The following is a 19,578-nucleotide window of genomic DNA, read 5'->3' on the forward strand; positions in this document are numbered from 1 at the left end:
TTAGGAAAATCACTTGTAAAGCTGAGTGGAGGAAGGACTGGAGAGGGAAAAGACTTGAGGCAGGAGACCCACCAGAAGGCTATTGCAGTAGTCTAGACATGAGGAGATGAGGGCCTGCACTAGGGGAGTGGCAGGGACAGTGGAGAGAAGGGGACATATTGGAACAAAATTGCAAAGATCTGGCAAGAAATGGACTATTTTCTTGAGACACACTGAGAGCTAGTGTAGAGTGGAGAATGATTCCTAGGTTTTGAGTCTGGGGGATGTGGAGGATCTTGGTACCCAGACAGAAATAGCCAAGTTTTAAAGGAAGAGGGTTTGAGAGGAAAGATAATGAGTTCAATTTGGGACATGTTGAGTTTAAGGTTCAGGACATCCAATCTGAAATGTCCAATAGGCAGTTGGAGATACCTGACTGGAGGTTTGCACAGAGGGAAAGAGGCAGGGACTGCATGAGCCTTGATAAAGGATAGAGCAAGAATGGAAATGGATAGGGACAGAGAGCTCTGTCCATCCAATGAAGTCAGGAATTGACCATGTGGTACAGCAGGGTTGAGGCTGGTATGGGCTCTGGTTTGGTGGCCAGATTAAGAACCTGAGTATCCCAGAGCAAAGAGGATTCTTAGAGCTCTCTAATGTTGTTGTGAAGTCAACTTCCACCTCCATTACAGAGGGGGAAACTAAGGCAGAAAGTGGGACATGAACCAGGCTGAGGACCCACATTGAGTAGGGGTAGAACCTCATCTCCACTGGGATTTCCTTATGGTCCAGTGTCTGGGTTCTAATGGGGCCTGCACAGTCCCTTAGGAACAGTCAGCCCTCTTGGTTCCTCCCTCTGTTTGTGGGCCATGCCCGCAGAGCCATCCATGACTAGAACATTAAAAAGAGGAAGGAGTTACTTTAAGGGTTAGAGAAGGAGGAAGAAGAAGGAAGGAGGGAGGAGCATTGGTGGTAGGAAACTCAGGACTGGGCTTGCTCTGGCTACAAGTTGGACCTCCAGGCTTTAGTCCAATCCCTGGGACCACCATGTCTCCCATGCTCCGGGTCCTGCTGTGCCTTGGTGAGTCCTTGGGAGGAGGGATCCTGGGTTCCTGAAATGGGGTTATCAAGGCTTTAAAGAACCTTAGAGACCATCAAACCCTTCCCCCATTTTACATTGAAGGAAACAAATCCAGATTGAGGAAGTGACTCCTTTGAGGTCACCCAGAAGTAGAACTTCATCCAAGTGCTCTGATGTCTAGGAATCCCCTTTCAAGCTAAGCTCCTTCCCACAGTCCTCTATCTTCAGTCCATATCCTGCTCCTTCCCTCCCCTTCCATCTCCCACCCACAGCTTTGGTAAAGGCTGAGGATTCTGGGTAGAACTGATGGGGGCCTCTCTGACAGGTCTGTGTTTGGACTGGAGGATCAAGGCACAGAATTGTGAGTTCTTCCCTTCCCTCAAAGACCCCCAGCCCCATTCTCTCTGTGTCTCTTTCTGTCTGCCTTTCTTTCCTAACTGTCCCCTGACTCAGTACTGCAGCATCTCCTGGGGCAGCCCCTACCCCCAAGGAAGGACACCCTGGAGGGTTGGGCTAACCTACTGGGGTGACTCTGAGAAGGGTCAAGCAGCACCAGGGGGGGCAGCTGGGTAGCTCAGTGGATTGAGAACCAGGCCTAGAGACGGGAGGTCCTAGGTTCAAATCCGGCCTCAGCCACTTCCTAGCTGTGTGACCCTGGGCAAGTCACTTGACCCCCATTGCCTAGCCCTTACCACTCTTCTGCCTTGGAGCCAATACACAGTATTGACTCCAAGACGGAAGGTAAGGGTTTAAAAAAAAAAAGAGCAGCACCAGGAAAGGGGATCCTTTGCAATTCCAGGTTCTGACTTGACTCCAGGCCTACTCTCCAAACCCTCTCTCTGGGCAAAGCCAGGGGCTCTGATACCTAAGGGGAAACTTGTGACCTGCTGGTGTCAGGGATCTTCTGAGGCTTTAGGCTACAGACTGGAGAAAGAGGGAACCCATTGGAGTGAAACGTCCTACTGTAATGGGAGTAAAGCTTCGTTCTCTCTGGGGGAAATGAAAACAGAGACTTCTGGGCGTTACCTCTGTCAATACTGGACCTCATCTGGCTGTTCAGACTTCAGTGACCCCCTGATGCTGATTATGACAGGTGAGCCAAAGACCCCCAGCCCTAGGCTCCACCTTTCTAACAGGACTCAGTCCCCACTAAATCATCCCATCCTCAGTTGGTCCCCAGGTCTCCAAACATCCCTCCATCCTTAACTAGAGCCACAGTAGAGATGGGATTCTCAACTCAGAACCTAGTATGAGTACCCATTAATGGTTTCAATCTTGGAGAAAAGAACCTCCTCATGATTCAGGGCCATCATTCCAGAGCTGGGGGAGGGGGATGGACTCTCATATGACATAACTGTCCCTTTTTGCTCTCGCCTAGGCACAGGGAGTGGTACTCTCCTGTAACATCAGTCTCCTTGTTCCCCAGGCCAGCATGACAAACCAGTCCTCTCTGCCAAACCCAGCTCTGTGGTGGTCCCTGGGGAGAATGTGACCCTCCACTGTAACTCTTCATATGATGTGGATGGCTTCATGATGTCTAAGGATCAAGTAGATGAAATGACCCCTCCTAGACCATGGACGATTCAGGCCAAATTCTCCATCTGGGCTGTGAAAGCTACTGATGGAGGAACATACCGATGCTACTCTTTTTATAGTAACTCCTTCTATGAGTGGTCTGTCCCTAGTGATCCCCTGGTCCTCAGGGTCACAGGTAAGAAATACCCAGGCTGGCTCTCCCTAAGCCCCTAGCATTCCTGGGCTCAGCCCTAGGGGAGTTGGGGAATTGGAACCCAGAACTTCTAGAATAATCCTGGACAGGAGCCTGGGGAGAGGGTAAAGAGAGAGGACAAGGTCTAATAGCTTCAGGGTGGGTGGAGGAACCCACTCTGCCCTGCTTTCAATCTTGCTTACCCAGAAGAAGACAGTGTGAGAAGAAGGTGCCTGTTGGACCTGGTAGGACTAAGAAAGGTGGAGGTCACAGGAAGACTGGGAGAGGGGAGGGCAGGAGAGAGGTGCAAGGGGGGTGGAAAACATGACAAATTAGGCAGTTTGCCTTTCTCACCCTCTTCCCAGAGACTCCTGAAGACCATAGTCTCTCAGTTCCTAGGGAACCAGACTCCACAAGCCGTAAGTAACCTCAGCCCAAGTTGGGTGTCTGGGAGTGGGAGGAGGGTCTCAATCAACCTCAGTGCACTTCACTGTCCCAGGAACAGTGTCAGAAGGGAGCCCAAGGGGGAAGGAGGAAGGGTCCCAGAAGAGAGAAAGAGGGAAAAGGTGGAGAGAGAGAGAAGGGAAATCCAGTCCTCTAAGGGTTAGGGAGAAGATGTTTGGGTGAGACCCAGGAGGAAGGAGGAGGAAGGTTGAAAAGGGGATCGAAGACTAAATCTATGATTTCATTGGAATAGAGAGTTCCTACATGAAGAAATATCCCCATAACAGTGCAGGTTGCCACCTTCTCTCCATCTTCTCTTCTATAGAGTTGCCAGAAGCATTGTAAGGCATTAAGCCCAAGGTCACCAAGCCAGGATGAGTTAGAGACAAGACTTTGTATAAATGGAGCCTTTGGACTTCATCCCCCAGAAGCCCCTTAGTATTCCCCCAAATTCCATTTATACAACTTGAATGCAGGTCTCCTAGCTCTGAGGTCAGTCCTCTATCATTCCACACTCCCTCTCAAAGGTGTTATATATAAATAAAAAATGAGGGAGGATTATCATCTGGGAGGAGGTAGTGTTAAGAAAAGTCTTCATTAAGAAGATGGCTCTTGGGCCACCTTTAGTAAACTGAAAATGATCAGAGGCAGAGGTGGAGGAGGAGAGAAAAGGCAGCCTTTGTCAAAAAGGTACATGGATGTGAGGCAAAGGTTCCTATTTGAGCATCAGCAATAAGGATAATTTGACCAGACTATAGAGAGCTTTCAATGACAAACAGTTGAGTATGAATTTGATCCTAGAGATAATAGGGAGCCACAGGAATTTAATGATTAAGGGAGGAGAATGTGACACTCTGATCTATACTTTGGGAAATTCTCTTTGCAACCAAGGAGAATGAATAAGAAGAGACTTGTGAAAGGGAGAATGACTTGAATGTACTAGTCTAATCATAGTTGAGGAGAGCCTGAACAAGTGTAGTGGCTATGTGAGTGGGGATAAAGAGATAAAAATAAGAAATTCGGAGAAGGTAAATAAATAAAGCTTGGCAGCATTTGGATGTAGAGAGTGAGGAAGGGGGAAGAAATGAGTTTGTACCGGTTGATGGGAAGGATGGTAGTCCCCTCAATAATCAGAAGGAAATTGAGAGGAGAGGAGGATTGAGGGATAAAGCTGATGATTCTATCTTGGATATATTGAGTACAAGGTGCCTGTGGGATGTTCAATATAAAATGTCCAATAGCAGGTAGTGATATAAGATTAGAATTCAGAAGAGGACAGAGGCAAGATGGCAGACTAGTAGAAAGAAGTATAATGAGTCATTTTTTGGTCCAGGTTGGCATAGGAAGGCAGATGGAAAGGTCTATGGATTGTGGGAGATGGGTCAAGTCAGGAATAGAATGAAAAGAACATTCTAACATAGGAAGAGGGCAGGTACCAGGGCAAGAAGAGTTCCCAAATCCATCCCAGAAAGGATCTAAACTCATATAAGGAGTAGAAATGGGGTGCCAACTGGCAACTGTTCCTTACTTCCCATCTCTGGATGAGGAGGGTACCCACCTGCAAGGGTGGCATTCTAGGATGAGAGAAGACAGAGTCCTAGGCTGTGTAGTAAATGATGAGCAAGTTCAGAAGCCAGTAGTAGCAAGAGCTGCCTGGCCCTGGACTGGAGCTCCCAGCCCAGGCTTCTTGAAACCTTGAAGTCTTCCCAGGCTCACAGCAATGGAATAACCGGGACAGGAAGCCCAGGGTCACAGGGAAATCTATATCATTGTCACTCTTATCCAGAAAAACCAGCTGGATGACAAGAGCAGTCCAGCAGTAATCTCCTGAAACTCCAAATTGGACAAGCCCATTGTTTAGACCCAAATCCAGGTCAAGAACTTGGAGACAGCAGACAGATTTAGCCCTAGAACAGATCACGTGGGGAGTAGTGAAAGCTGGCAGGCCTGTAGCCTGAGCCATTACTGAGGACTTAGAATCGATTATTCAGCAATCACTACCCCAAGAAAGCAGTAGCAGGACCAGCCAAGACTTTCCCTCCAGAGCCCAGCTCTAGCATCACATCCAAAGTCAAGAAATAGGATAGAAGAATGGGCTGATAGTGAAATAATCATCCTACCATGAGAAGCTATCTATAAGAGCATCGAGAAGCAAAACATCGGAGAGCCATATAGTTTGGGCAAATCCAGCTAGTTGCTGGAAGAAATGAAGCAAGCCTTTTGAGAAATAGAGTTTAAACTGTTCTGAATTAAATCAGAGTATTCCAGGGGAAAATGAGAGCTATAGAAGGAAAAATACTGGAATTGGAATACACAAATAAGTAGTTGCAAGAATCGGAATCCAGCCCCAGATAGGCTCTTTTTTACATATAGGAAGGTGAGGTCCAGAGAAGGGAAGGGACTTATCATCCAGGCAATGGTAGATCCAGAACTCGAAACCAGATCTTTTGCCTACCGACCTAGGCAGTCTCTGTACTGGCCCAGCCCTAACCCTGCTTCCTTCCTCATTTCTAGCAGTAACCACCTCTCCGAAGCATTCTGACCAGATATTTGGTAAGTATCTCGAGGATTCCCAGCTCAGCCAGTAGATGGAGGTGCTGAGCTAAATGTCAATTGAGAGGTGATTTCTTCTTCCCTGCCCTGCAAGTCCCGGTCCCCATTAATTTCCTATTAGCTCCTCTTGAGCACCAACTCTGCCTTCGCCCCTTATCCTGGTAGCTGTCCAGAGAGAGTGAGAGCCAAGATGGGGCTCATATCTCCCCCCCAAAATTGGGGGCTGAGTCCTTCCCCCAATTTAGAATGGGGGGGGGAGATACCCCCAAGTACCATGATGCTGTTAACATTTTCCTCCCTGCCTTGGTCTTCATACCAAGGTCTTCCCAGGCTCACAGCAAGCATACTGATGGGCATCTTAGCCCTCATCATCCTGCTCTTATTTATCCTTCCCTTCCTCCTCCTACGACGACGTTGCAGTCAACAGCACTCCAGAATCAGTGAGTTCTTGCAGCTGTGGGTGGCTTTGGCCAAGGGCCTGATGGGATACTGGCTGAACCCCCTGGAGTCTGACCTTGACTTTCCTTGCAGAGAGTAGGGACAAAGAAGCAGAAATCAAGGAGACGCTGAGAAGGTAGAGGATCTATGAATACCTCAATTTCCCCCGGGGGTTCTTCTACCCAAGGATTCCATCTACCTTCTCAGACCCTCTCCCCTCCCCCATCTTTCTGCATCTTCTTTTCCCCCTGTTCTGAGTCAGCTGGGACCACCTTGGAGGGAAATCAGTGTGTAAAGGGTGTGGGACAAGAGGGCCAGAGTCAGAGTTAGCTCCAGGGTTCTGACCCCTCCTCATCCCATCTCTTGCCTCCAGATGCTCCTGTGAAGGAAGACAGACAGAGGAGGCCAGACAAGAAGATGCAGTAGTGAGTCACATACAGATCTCTCCTCCTTTCTCTCAACATCCTCCTCATGTGGAGAATATAAGGGAAGGGGCTTCTCTAAGCTGACACTGAGATAGTAAATGGAAGAGCTGGGAGGGCTGCACTCCCCAGACTTCATACACTATTGCCCACTCCATCCCCTCACCTTCTGTTTCATCTTTTCCTGCCAGGCTTTCAAAAGAGAAGACCCTCAGGAAGTGACCTATGTCCAGCTGAACCTCAAATGCCTCAAGAGTGGGGCCAAACCCCCTTCCCCCTCTGTACCAGTGGAGCCCACTGTCTATGCTACCTTCACATGAGCTCAGCCTGAGACTAGGAGACCCCAGGAGGAAGCAGACTCCTCTCTGATTCAGCCTCTGTTTTCTGGGCTCAGATGCTGCCCTAATTGATCAGAGAGAGACCCTATTATTCTAATAACCCCTTCCCATTCCAGCAGGTATGAGGTAATTTGATTTCTGTTGTGGCAGCAGCCAGGCTGGGTATGTCCTTGGTTAGTCTCACAGGTAGCATTAATAGCTACATGAACTCATTTTTTGTGTTCTACAACCTACAAAAAATAAAAGCAGACTCCCCCTTTATGGATGAATTAATTCACCAATAAGGTATCAGATAATTAGTACTCTAATTATGGGTCTATTCTCAAGCCACCAGTCAACTTCAAATAGTAGTAATAATAATAGCTAACATTTATATAGCCTTGCCATATGCCAGGCATTGTGCTAAGTCCTTTACAAATATTTTCTCTTTTTGATTCTCACATTGACCCTATGTAAAAATTGAAATTAATGTCAATAATAAAAAATATATTTTAAGAGATGTAGTAATGATCATTAGAAATAACAGAATAAAAGGGATACAAAATAAAAACCATGTGCCCATGGCTAATCAGCCTCTTCAAAGCCCCATGCTTACCATCACCATGCCATTAACCAGCTTTGAAATGGCTATTGAAATCCTCCATCACAGACAGTAGAATCCTCCTAGATTTTTCTTTGAGTTTGGAATCAGTTAGCTAAATCCTATGAATTAAATATCTAGGGGACCTCCAACCCACCCAATGGGGTCATATGTCTTAATTTGTCAGTGTGGCAGATGAGATTCCTGACTGGGTACAAGCTTTGTGAATTTTAGATTTACTCCACCCTGCTTAGTCTTTAGAATTCTAGCAACCAGGAATGTATACACCCATATTTAAGGATTAAGTGTTGAGGAAGATGGCCTATGACTGACATGTGCTAGCAAGTGACAAATCAGAAAACAACTGACAGACCCCCTGGGTTGTCCTAAGTCAAGCTTAAGCTATCATTGGTACATGTGAGATGCAGGAAATGATGTAAAGAAGGGTCTATATATTTCACATCACTTCCTCTCTCCGGGCTCTTGCTGTCTCAGAGACATTGGGCTCTCTCTCAGCGATGTGGGGCTCTCACTCAGTGGTATGGGAAGCTTTTGGCAGGGTTTGGCATTTGTGGGTTGGCGGTGTGACTGATTCCTCCTTTCCTCCTTTCCTTGACCTCCAACTCCTATCTGACTTGCCAGAGCAGTTCAATTCCCTTTCCTCTCTCCTTCTCCTTAATTTCTTCCTTCTATTGTAATTAAACCACCATAAAAATCCCAAACTGACTTGAGTATTTCATTGGGATTGAATTTTAATCCCTGGCGACCACTAATATAATATAATCAGTCAACACCCCCAATTTTTACCTTCACAGTCTGGGCATCAGAACACATGACTCAAACTGTCCAATCTAAAGCAGAGTAGGTGTAATATTGTGGGTAAGATAAAAGAGGCAGGAGAAGCAGGAAGGTGTTCTCTGTGCCATTTTTTGGGCTTGTGAAAGGAGCTCTTTTGAAATCTGTCCAGACACTTATCTATGTAAGTCATATCTGGCAAGCACAAGAGCAAGGGGTTGGCTCAGTGAGAACCATGTCAGACTGGAAATCCAGGAACTCCGTGTCTCGACTCTGGTCCCTTCCTGAACTTAAGCTTGCTCCTTAGCTGCTCTTAGTTTTTCTGGCCTGACTACATGGTTAGCTTTGCCACTGGGGACCATGCTGGGCCAGGAATCTGGGAACCATGACTTGCAACCATAGCCAGGGACTTTGAATTAGTTAGGCTGGTAAAATGTTCCTCTTCTTTCTCTCTTTATTTCTCTTTACTAATAAATACTTATACATTTAGTATGAAGTCTCCAAGATTAACTTTTATGCATAAGAAGACCACCCACTCAGATGGGACATGAGAATAACCTGAAGAACCCATCAGGTATTTTAAGGTCAGCAAAGTTTTATTTTGATGAACGGAAAGATCTCTCTCTCTCTCTCTCTCTCTCTCTCTCTCTCTCTCTCTCTCTCTCTCTCTCTCTCTCTCTCTCTCTCCTCTCTCTCTCTCTCTCTCTCTCTCTCTCTCTCTCTCTCTCTCTCTCTCTCTCTCTCTCTCTCTCTCCCTCTCTCTCTGTCTCTCTCTGTCTCTGTCTCTGTCTCTCTCCCTCTCTCTCTCTCCCTCTCTCTCTGTCTCTGTCTCTCTCTGTCTCTGTCTCTCTCTCTCTCTCTCTCTCTCTCTCTCTCTCCCTCTCTCTCTGTCTCTCTGTCTCTCTGTCTCTCTGTATATATATTTGTGTGTGTGACTAGACAAAGAGGGTATAGTTGTAATGATGGTAACGTTGGCTTAGTGACAAGACATAATTTGTCCCACACCAAAGAGAGGGACAATCAGTTTGTTTGGTGATTGAAAGTCTATTCACGACAGAGCCATGTTGGCTAGGATGTGGTTCCAGCAGGTGTTTTCCATTCCTCAGAGCTGACATGAATAGTGTGAGTTAACCCATGGTTCTAGTATTTGGTTTTGACTGTAACAGATTTTCAGCAGCAAAGTTTTCCCTGAGTGATGCACGCAAAAGACTGTTGTTGTGCCAAGCTCCCAGCACATCTTGATGGGGTGAGATTTGCTCAGCTCTTAAGTTTGGGCTTAGAGAACTAAACAATGCAAGAAAATGAGAGGTGTCAGCAAGAGGTTAATTTTTGCGGTCCTGATGCACCTCCAGTACATCCGCTCATGAGAAGAGTGCATGCCTGTCCTCTTGCTGAGTCCCAGCCTCAATCCACTCTTCTGATCCTGTGGTGCTGGCGAGTCAACCGCAGCCAGACACCTCAGGCTTCAGTGCAGAGGATGAAGAGTTTGGGCACCTGTGACGGTCACTGCAATCAGTTGCCTCTTTCTTCTTGTAAGTTCTGCACAGTTTACATCAATGGTCAAGGTGTCCAGGTATTGGGTCCTAGCTTGAAGGATCCTACTAGAATTTTGAAAAGACTAGAATTAGCTCCAATCAGTGCTGACCTTATGTGGGTGCTGGAGAGTCTGGATATACCAGAGAGAGAATCTTCACTTTTCTGTTGACATCATCAACTTCCTTGGGGAATTTTCAAGCTCATCTGGATATAACCTAGTTATGGACAAGTCTTTATCATTAGAACCACCAAGACCAAGCCCTTTCATAGGCTTTATATAAAATAAACAAACAAACAAACCTCTTATCTTCTAGCTTAGAATCAATGCTAAGTATTCGTTTCAAGGCAGAAGAGCAGTAAAGCCTAGGCAATTGGGGTTAAGTGACTTGCCCAAAGTCATGCAGCTAGGAAGTATCTGAGGCCATATTTGAACCCATGACCTCCTGTATCTAGATCTGGCTATTAATCCACTGAGTCACCTTACTGCCTTTGTTTCATTGCCTTTAAAAGCATTTTACCCAAATACCTATCACAAAATATTAGAAAATAGTGACATTTTCAGTGATAATTTCATCATTACAACTATCATTAAACCGCCTCAATATTATAAGCAACTTTGAGAATTTCTCCCTCCACTTTGGTAAAGAGCGTTTGTGATAGAAGAAGGGATCCCATTTTCTGAGTAAACTGATTCATTATTTTGGAATTTTTCAACATTTAGCAAGTTCTTTTAAAAAAATTTTAACTATAGACTTAATTACTACTACCAGCAGCAAGAACAAAAAACAAAATTTAAATAAGCAAGATTTAGCAAGTTCTTTCCCAGGATTGATTCAGATTTTCTGAACCTGCCCAATCACATAGTCCCAAGGGACCTGAGCAGTTTACTAAGTAGGAGATTTTACAAATTTCTTTTTCCTTTCCCCACAAAGTAATTCATATCTATTTCTTTTAAAATATTCCCAATTTAATATCTGACAGATTTTAACATTAAGACAATGGCCTCGAATACTGTAATAATGTCACAGCATTCATAGTGAAAGAGAAGTGAAATATACAGTGATCCCATTGCACCATCCTCTTGATAGTATTTCTTATTCAGTGGTGTCTCCAAATTCATAGCACAGTAACATTTAGAGACACAATAATAACATACACAATATTATGGGCTTAACCCACAAACAGAGCTGATTGCTAATCAGATGCCATCATTTAAAAAACCTTTTCTAGCCTGGAATGAGCGTAAATAGGAACAGTTTTCTGCAAACAGTCTGGTTTACTTTTTGGATTTGTAAGCTGAAATACTTCCTAAAAAGTCTGGAGGGAGATTCATTCTCAGACTGCATTGTTTTATGACCATGAATCTTGTTAACCTTTAAAAGCCAAAGAGGATGGTGTCCCTGAAAACCAAAAGAGCTCGGGTCCTCAGGGAATTTCTTTCTTTAAAAGAGAGAATTCAAACAATCATGGGAGGGGGCTTGGATAGACCCACATCCCATCTAGGAGAAGATTACAGCTTTTATAGTGGTCAGAGAAGAGGGGAGGGAGTCTAAGGACCAGAAATAGTAGCCACTCCTCAGCCACTTGACATGGAAACCAGGATGTCATTTTGATAGCATGTGCCTTGCTGCTGTATGTGCAGGAATTTGTTGACTTTTCAGGTGTCTCAAATGTTCTTCTGCAAGGCTTCCAAAACCACCATTGCCTTCTCAGATTTATCCTGATCTTCCAAGGCAATTCTAAATAGCACAAAACCATTAGAAATGGTCAATGTGGAATCTAGAAGCAAAAATTTATTGAATAGGGGCAGGGTTTATAAAGGAAAAAAACACAGGAATGAGGGAGTGGGGGGAGTGTGAGTACATGTAGGGTTCAGCAAGTTCATGGTTAAATGAGTAGAAAACATATTCTTCTCAAGACTGTTTTTCCGCCATCTATGTCTACTCCCTAAGCTATTTTGTCTACTAAAGTAGGGGACATGATCAGTTCCAACCTTCGTCCTTAGACCTGGAATATTATTCACAAGGCTTGGACCTTTGCCTAGTTTCTTAGGTCCCAAGCTTGATTTGTCTCCATCACAGCACAATCATAGACCACACTTGTTCAGTCATTCCCCAATTGATGGACATTCCTTTAGTTTCCAGTTCTTTGTTACTACAAAAAGAGCTACGATAAATATTAAAAATACAATAAAAATTAGAACATATAGGTTCTTTTTCTTTTTCCTTGATCATCTTAGGAAATAAACCTAACAGTGTTATTGCTGGGTCAAAAGGTATACAGAGTTTTGCAACTTTTATTAGTATAATTCCAGATCGCTCTTCACAATAGTTGAATCAGGGCACAGTTTCACCAACAGTGTATGTGTTCCTATTTTTCTACATCCTCTCCAACATTTTTCATTTCACCTATGTAAATTTAATATAGAATGTACCCCCTTATTCTGTTTGAAAATCCCTTATCCGAGCAGGAAGTCAAATGAATCATTTGACTGAAGGGCCTTATGACTCCCTGGAGTCCTGACTTCAAGAAGGGACTGGTGGAAGTCCCCATGTAATGAGTGGCATGTCTGGAAGTCAGGTCTTCTGGACCTGGACTGAAGTTAAGCCTGGCCAATCAGATTCAAAAGGAGTGACATCATTAGCTTTATAAAAAAGGGGATGAGCAGTAGTGGTTTAGGCTCTTTTTGTTCTGGACTCTCAAACTATTCTTGAGCCATGGTTGGGAACTGGAGCTGAAGAAGTGGTTTTTTTTTAGTTAGGGTGTCCTGATGTGTTCTCTCTCTCTCTCTCTCTCTCTCTCTCTCTCTCTCTCTCTCTCTCTCTCTCTCTCTCTCTCTCTCTCTCTGTCTCTCTCCCTCCCTCCCTCCCTCTCCCCCTCTCTCCCTCCCTCCCTCCTTCCTTTCCTCCTTCTCTCTCTCTGTCTCTCTTTGTCTCTGTCTTTCTCCTCTCTCTCTCTCCTCTCTCTGTCTCTCTCTCTCTCCCTCCCTATTCTCCCTTTCCCCCTTTCCTAATAAATAATACAAATTAAAATAATCTTCAGAGATTTTTTTTATCATAACAGGCCCTTTTATCATGTTAGCCAATATATGGCTGTGAGATGATGTCTCAGAGTTGTTTTGATTTTCATTCCCCTAATCAGTGATGATTTAGAGTAATATATATATATATATGTATATATATATATATATGTTTTATTTCTTCATCCAAAAACACTCTGTTCTCATATTTTTACCATTTATCAACTGGAGAATGGTTCATCTACTTATATACTTGATAAAATTCTCTATGTATTTTAGATATGAGACCTCTGTCTATAAAAATCTGACATACTTTTAATAAGCTCCTTTTAATTTAATTTCTTTTGTCAGGAGTTTTGCATCAATCAGAGTAAAAGCTCAAAGGAAGGATTTTCCTATCAATAGTATGAATGGCCAACAAGATCTGAAAAGTTTCATTCTAGAAGGACTGGAGACTAGATATCTGGCTCAAATGGATGAATCCTTTCATTCAAAGATAGAGTTCAAATCAAGCCTTTCTGATCCCAGACCTGTGAAAGAGAAGATAACACATTTTAACTATGTTTCCTGGCATAGCTTTTCCAAAATTGTTTCAGTTTTCCTATTTATCTGCTTAATTCCCCCTCATGATTGGTGAGGGATAAGAGATTTGTAAGCTCAGAGTTATTCCCAAATACTAAGAAAGTTGCTTAGGTATTTCTATGGTAAAATGGAGCCTTTGGTCATAGTACACAGCAGACCAAACCTTGGTATTATGTCCTTCATCAGACATCTTGATACTTGTTTACTGTAGTGTGTGTCACTGAAAAGGTCTTTACCCAATGGTCTTATGGATCTTAGCATACCAAAATACACTTGTAGCCCATAGACTCTGGGAACTCAATAAAGACAATATGCAAGTGTTCAGATGGTAGGGCTACCCAGTTCCTCCTCCTTTTGTCACAGTTTTCTTTGGGGAAGAGTTAAACTGTTGACAAGAAATGAGGCAAGAGGTGTAAAAATTAAAATTAGATCTCAGTAATAAAAATATTATATTTAAAGGATTTATTAATGATCATTAGAAATAAAGGAATACAAGAAATACAAAATAAAGACCACGTGCCCATGGCTGATCAGTTAGTTCAAACACCTTCCTTACCACCACCAAGCTCGCTGTCATCATGCCAAAGAGGCCCAAGAGCACTGCCCACTCACTAATATCCTCTGTGTACAGGAAGTATGTAATGACAGGAAGTCAGTTGGCTCCGGGGAAATGTAGTTCTTTTTTAGGGTAACATTTTCAAATACACAGAGGCCTCAAGATGGGCCTCTGTATAAGTTCCAAGAGAAAACTATGACTGCTAAATTTTCTATGGGCTACCCCCCTTTATGATTATATCAGTATCAGCAGGTTTCCAACATTCAATGGATTTGTTATGTTTGATGAGCAGTTTTCCCTAGTTTAGTTATTCTGTGATCATAGACCTTAACTTTTCTAAAAATAATCAAGATCTGTATCTGAATCATGTAAATATTGTATGAAGGCATAATTCTGAAAGAATTTATTTCTCAAATCACACAAAAGGGTATAGATTTTTCTTGCAGAGATATCTGACCCTTTGGGGAATTCTATAGTTGACCCTTGGGAAACTATGAATAATCTGATTCTTGAAAACTATAATAAAATTTGGTAAAAATTATTGTACCATGGTGCAAGTCTTTGGATATATAAGGAGGCCACTCACAAGGCTTGGGGTCTTCTGTTGCTAACTGGAGTCCAGCTTTATTATGAGACTGGCCCTTTATGAATAAACTTATTTCTTTTTTTGGCTTGGGAGGGGGGTGTTTTAGTATTTGATGTTTTGCTCTACATTCTCAGTAATTTCCTTTTGTAAAAACTAAACCAATCCTTGTGGAATCTGAGTGAGCTAACTGATGTCCCTTGATAAATTGATATTAAGGAGATAGTAAGTGGCTAAATGATATGGTGGGAACATGCTGGGTGGGGGCTCATAAGCAATAGACATTAGGGAAATGGCAACCCTGTCCAGGGGAGCCTGACCTGCCAGTCTGAGGACAAGTTGGGGGAGTGAGCTCCAGGGCCCTACCAGAGGGACTAGACATTCCTCAGGATGGGTGGAAGCTAGCAAAGTTACCTTGAAAACAATAGAAGATGGCACCCTGAGCTCCAAGTTAGCAGCACCCTAAGGTGCCCACCCATCAGCCCCTCATTCTGTGGTTTTAACTCTTTGTCTACTAGGACCCAGGAAGCCCTGTCTGTCTGGCCTGGGGGCACAGCCCTAACTGAGGGAAGGAAGTGGCTTGGACACCATGGTCAGATTCAAAGGATCTGAGTGAGACCAACATCTACCAATGATGGGGAGCTCAGAGAGGGAAGCTGTGAGGCTGGCACATAAAGCTTATCTGGGGATCTATCCCAGGCAATGGGGCCTGAATTATCACCACAATAGCAAGAATCATTCAGCCATTCTCAAACCAGATGACTCCACCCCTCCACAGGCACACAAATGATCCTCCCCACTGCATGGGGCCATCAATCAACTAGAAACCACAGAAAGGAAGAAGAAGTGAAGCTTCTTAGGGGCTTGGACTTGCAGAGTTAGCCCAGGACACAGCCTGTGCCTAAGACCAGCTTCTTGTCAATTGCCAGTTCCCTCTCCCATCAGTCACTGGGACCACCATGACCCCCACCCTCTTCTTCCTGCTGTTCTTTGGTGAGTCTTAAGCAGCTCCTATTCTAGAGGGGTCTTTACCTACCTCCAAGTCCCACCTGTGTCCACCACTAATTTGGTGAGGAGCAAACTTTCCTCCAGGGGAGGGAAGAGACAAATCTGAGATCTCATAGTAAAGGGGAGGAGTGTGGGGTGGGAGGGGGGGATCTGGGATGCTTAGAGGGATCTTCTGGGGTCCAGCTTACTTCATTCATACCAACCCTAAGTCCAGACTCTGACCACTTTGTGTCCTTCCTCTGATAATATTGGGTGGTGGGTGTGAGGAGCCATGAGTAATCAGGGTCTTCTCTGCCAGGGCTGTGTCTGGGCCAGAGGATGAGGACACAGGCAGCAGGTGAGTCCCTCCCCTCACTCCCTCTGCCCAGAGCATACTACTGACCCCAAGGGAGGGAGCTGGGAGAGATCTGGGCTGGACTGAGAGGGTAAAGTGAGAGGGGACTCAGTATATGTGGGGTGCCCACACAAGGAGGAATCCCTGAACCTAACAGCTCTCATTCCCTTCCAGACAGATTCCCCAGACCCTCCCTCAGGGCAGAAGATGGCTCTTTGGTGCCCCATGGGGGAGCTGTGACCCTCAGGTGCAGGGGGTCACAGGAGGCTGATCTGTACCGCCTGGAGCAAAAGCTAGGATATGCAAGGTCTGACATCACAGATATGACCACAGTTGGAATTGAGGTCAACTTTTCCCTTCCTTTTGTGACTTGGAACGATGCAGGGACCTACTACTGCCACTACAGACACTCACTGGGCTGGTCAGAGCACAGTGAGCCTCTGCAGCTGGTGGTGACAGGTGAGGAACATCCCCTCCCAGGCCCAGACCCCCCAGGCAGGGATAGCTCCAGTTCCCAGTAGCCCTAGTTCCCTCCCCAGCCCAGCCTGGCCCCCAAGTGTCCTTCTGGCTCTGTCCTTCCTAGCCTCTCCCTTGTCTTTGTCTTTGCTCTCCCTCTGGGGTCAGGGGAAGGAGAAGGGAATAGGCATTTCTATATAAGCACCAAGCACTTTACAGTTCTTCCAGGTCAGTGTTACTATGATTAGCATTTTAAACATCGAGGAAACTGAGGCAAAAAGAAAGTGACTTGTCCAGGATCATGTAACTAAGAAGTGTCTAAGGCTAGATTTGAACTCAGGTCTTTCTGACACTATGCCCAGGGGCCATATCAGAGACAGGAGGCTCATTTTGGATCTCAGGAAACCAAACAGAAGTGGAGGCTCCCCACAGAAGGGGACTGGACTAGTCAGTCATCTCCCACTTCCAGCCCTACCCCTCCCAAAGTCAGAAGAGAGAGTGAAAGGAGGGTGGATCTGCTGCTGCTGTCCTGGCCTCTCTTCCAGCCCAGGTCTAGCCATGGAGAGGGGACAGAGGGTCTCCTTTGTGCACTTTCAGGAGTTTTTAGTGTAGGACTTAGGAAATCAGGGGGTAGGGGAAACAGAAATCAACCCTAGACTCTGTCCAACACCTGTCCCAGAGGAGAGCTGGGCTCTACTTTGGGAAGCTAATAAGTAGCCCAAACTGAAGAGATGGATTCTAATTGTGCCACTCTGCCAAAGGACCAGGAATTGGGGTTCCCAGCCCAGCACCAGGGAGGAAGCCTCCCTGTCTAGGCCTCCCTCCCCACCACTCTCCCCTGTTTGTCTCTCTCTCATCTCTGTCTCCCCTCCTCTTTCCCACCTGTCTCTGTTTCTATCTCTTTCCCTCCTTTCCTCTGACTCTGTCCCTTCTTTATTTCTCCTTCTCCCTCCACTCATCCCTCTTCTTTCTATTTCTACCGCAGAGCTGTCCAAGGTCCTTGTCTTCCCCCATACATGTGACCTTTCCTTTCTTCCAGAGCTAAACCTCAAATCCCAGGTTGGACCTAGGAAGGCCCAGGCCAGGCCTCCTTCCAGCCAGATCTGATCCACTTCCCTGCTAGAGGCTTCTTCTGGCTCTAATTCCAGGGTTTCCTCTTCCTCCAGGCCTTTATGAAGAACCTTCCCTGGCAGCCCTGCCCAGCTCTGAGGTGGCCTCAGGGCAGAATGTGACTCTGCAGTGTCAGTCACTGGGATGGAATGACTGGTTCGTCCTGTACAAGGATGGAGAAGAGATCACCCGTGGGATGAAGGAGAGTCATGGAAGGGGGCGTCAGGCTGACTTCTTCTTCCCTGCTGTGAATTCTACCCAGGATGGCACTTACCAATGCTACAGCTTTCGAAGTTCTTCCCCTAATGCATGGTCATCCCCCAGCGCCCCCCTGGTGCTCAGGGTCTCAGGTGAGGCAGCAACAGCCCCTCCCATCTCTCCTAAGCTTCCTCTCTGGCCTTGAGGCACCTCACTGGGTGCTCAGGACCCAGATCCAGGGGACCCCAGAGACCAGGACCAATGGGAGAAGTCAGAGAGAGGGGATCGATTGAATAGGAAATGGGTCATTCTCAGTGAATGTAGCCAGTGAGGCCTCTCCTCATGAGCCCTCTAGACAACCTCCACCACCAGAAGCCTGTCCAGTTGTGTTGGTCCCACATATAGGCAGGATGTCTACTGGGTCCCAAGAAAGGGGTTTGAGGGGGGCAAGTGGGGACAAGTGAAAGGCAGAGCAGGCCTGAGGGGTAGTGATGGGAGAGGGGAAGCATAACAATCCGGTCTGCGGTTGCTATATCAATTTTCCTGTGGGTTATAACTTGAGAAGGAGAAGGGAGTCTTTGGGAAATGGGTGCTAAATGAAGACTCAAAGACAAGTTAATTAATTTGGGGTGCGGCACTAGCTCCTTATGTCTCCTCTTGAAGATAAATGAAAGGAAAACGAGAAATAAGAAAACACATGGGAGTAAAAATTCTGAGATAGAAAGCAGGTGGGCAACAGTGTCGCTAGGAAAGATAAGGAGAGATAGGAGGAAGAACTCCGAGGATGCAGGAATCCAGAGGAGGAATAGCGACCCTCACCCACATTTGTTGTGGATTGAGACGTGATCAGTGAATACATAACCTAGCAGAGGTCTTAACATTGGTTGAATAGACGATGACAAATCAGAGGAGGAGGAGATTCCCCTGACATGTGCTTTTCAGAGGAATGAGGTGTGACCAGGTGAGAGCCAAGAGTTTGTGGCTCAGGCTCAGGAGTTCTCGTGCCCTTAGAACTGCCAGAACATTGATCATTAACTGATCTGACCAAGTATCTAATACATCAACCATACTTCCCAGATGCCAACATGCCTGGTATGCTACAGGAGGCAGATTAAATACCCCTAAACTCCTTTTCCTCCCCTCCTTGTTTCAGGAACCTCAAAGAATCCTCATCACTCCCAAAGCCCTGGGAATCCCCCAGCTCTGACACCCTCCCCATGGGTTGTCCCCAACTACTCTCCTGCTCTTGTCTAGGCCAGACCCGAATTTCCCCTTATACAGAGGAAATCAAGGCAGGAGGAGGGCTGGAGGGAAGGTTCAGGGATAGAAGAAAGACCAGCCTGGTGAAGAAGGAAGGATAGAACTAGTCAGGAATAGGCACAGATGGGGAACAGAGACTGGAAAAGCAGCGCCAATCCTTCTCCCTACTCACCTCTTCCTTACCTCCCTCTCCTCAGTCATAGACATAGCTAAGACTCTGGGGGCTGATGACTGTTTCTCCCAGTCCTGGCTTCCCTAGCATTGAAGGAAGGGGGCCTCTTAGGTGCCCATGCCCCAATTCCTCTAAGCTGGAAGCATCAGAGTGACCTCCTCACCCTCATTCCTCCTCTGCCCAATGCAGTCTCCCACTGACCCTACAGAGTCTCAGGGCTCTGACCCCAAGGCAGAGGGGGGACCTGAGGGCCCTGGGATCAGCCAGGACAAGGGGCCCTCTGTCCCACACCAGCTCCTCCATTCTTTTTCCTGGGTCTCTGCCCTGCTCCTAAAGCCCAGTCAGGGGCTAGGAGAGGGGTCACAAGAATCACAGAACCATCAAATCTCAGAACTGGACAGGCCAGGAGAGGTCTTGGAGCTCAGG

The 19,578-nt window shown here is 45.9% G+C and overlaps 1 protein-coding gene across 1 annotated transcript in view; it reads left to right on the plus strand.

Annotated features, from left to right (window-relative positions):
- The first annotated feature begins 937 nt into the window (after positions 1–937).
- The window catches only part of LOC103103214 (leukocyte immunoglobulin-like receptor subfamily B member 4), a 20,721-nt gene continuing 2,080 nt past the window's right edge, over positions 938–19,578 (plus strand). The window contains exons 1-13 of the mRNA XM_056826283.1: positions 938–1,060; positions 1,386–1,421; positions 1,860–2,153; positions 2,487–2,771; positions 3,134–3,187; positions 5,727–5,765; positions 6,086–6,205; positions 6,297–6,339; positions 6,577–6,628; positions 6,817–6,944; positions 15,921–15,959; positions 16,135–16,415; positions 17,579–17,872. Coding sequence (XP_056682261.1) covers positions 1,027–1,060; positions 1,386–1,421; positions 1,860–2,153; positions 2,487–2,771; positions 3,134–3,187; positions 5,727–5,765; positions 6,086–6,205; positions 6,297–6,339; positions 6,577–6,628; positions 6,817–6,944; positions 15,921–15,959; positions 16,135–16,415; positions 17,579–17,872 — 1,699 coding nt within the window. The 5' untranslated portion in view covers positions 938–1,026. The remainder of the gene's footprint in view (positions 1,061–1,385; positions 1,422–1,859; positions 2,154–2,486; positions 2,772–3,133; positions 3,188–5,726; positions 5,766–6,085; positions 6,206–6,296; positions 6,340–6,576; positions 6,629–6,816; positions 6,945–15,920; positions 15,960–16,134; positions 16,416–17,578; positions 17,873–19,578) is intronic.

This window comes from Monodelphis domestica, chromosome 4, assembly GCF_027887165.1.
Source record: "Monodelphis domestica isolate mMonDom1 chromosome 4, mMonDom1.pri, whole genome shotgun sequence".
Lineage (NCBI taxonomy): Eukaryota > Metazoa > Chordata > Mammalia > Didelphimorphia > Didelphidae > Monodelphis > Monodelphis domestica.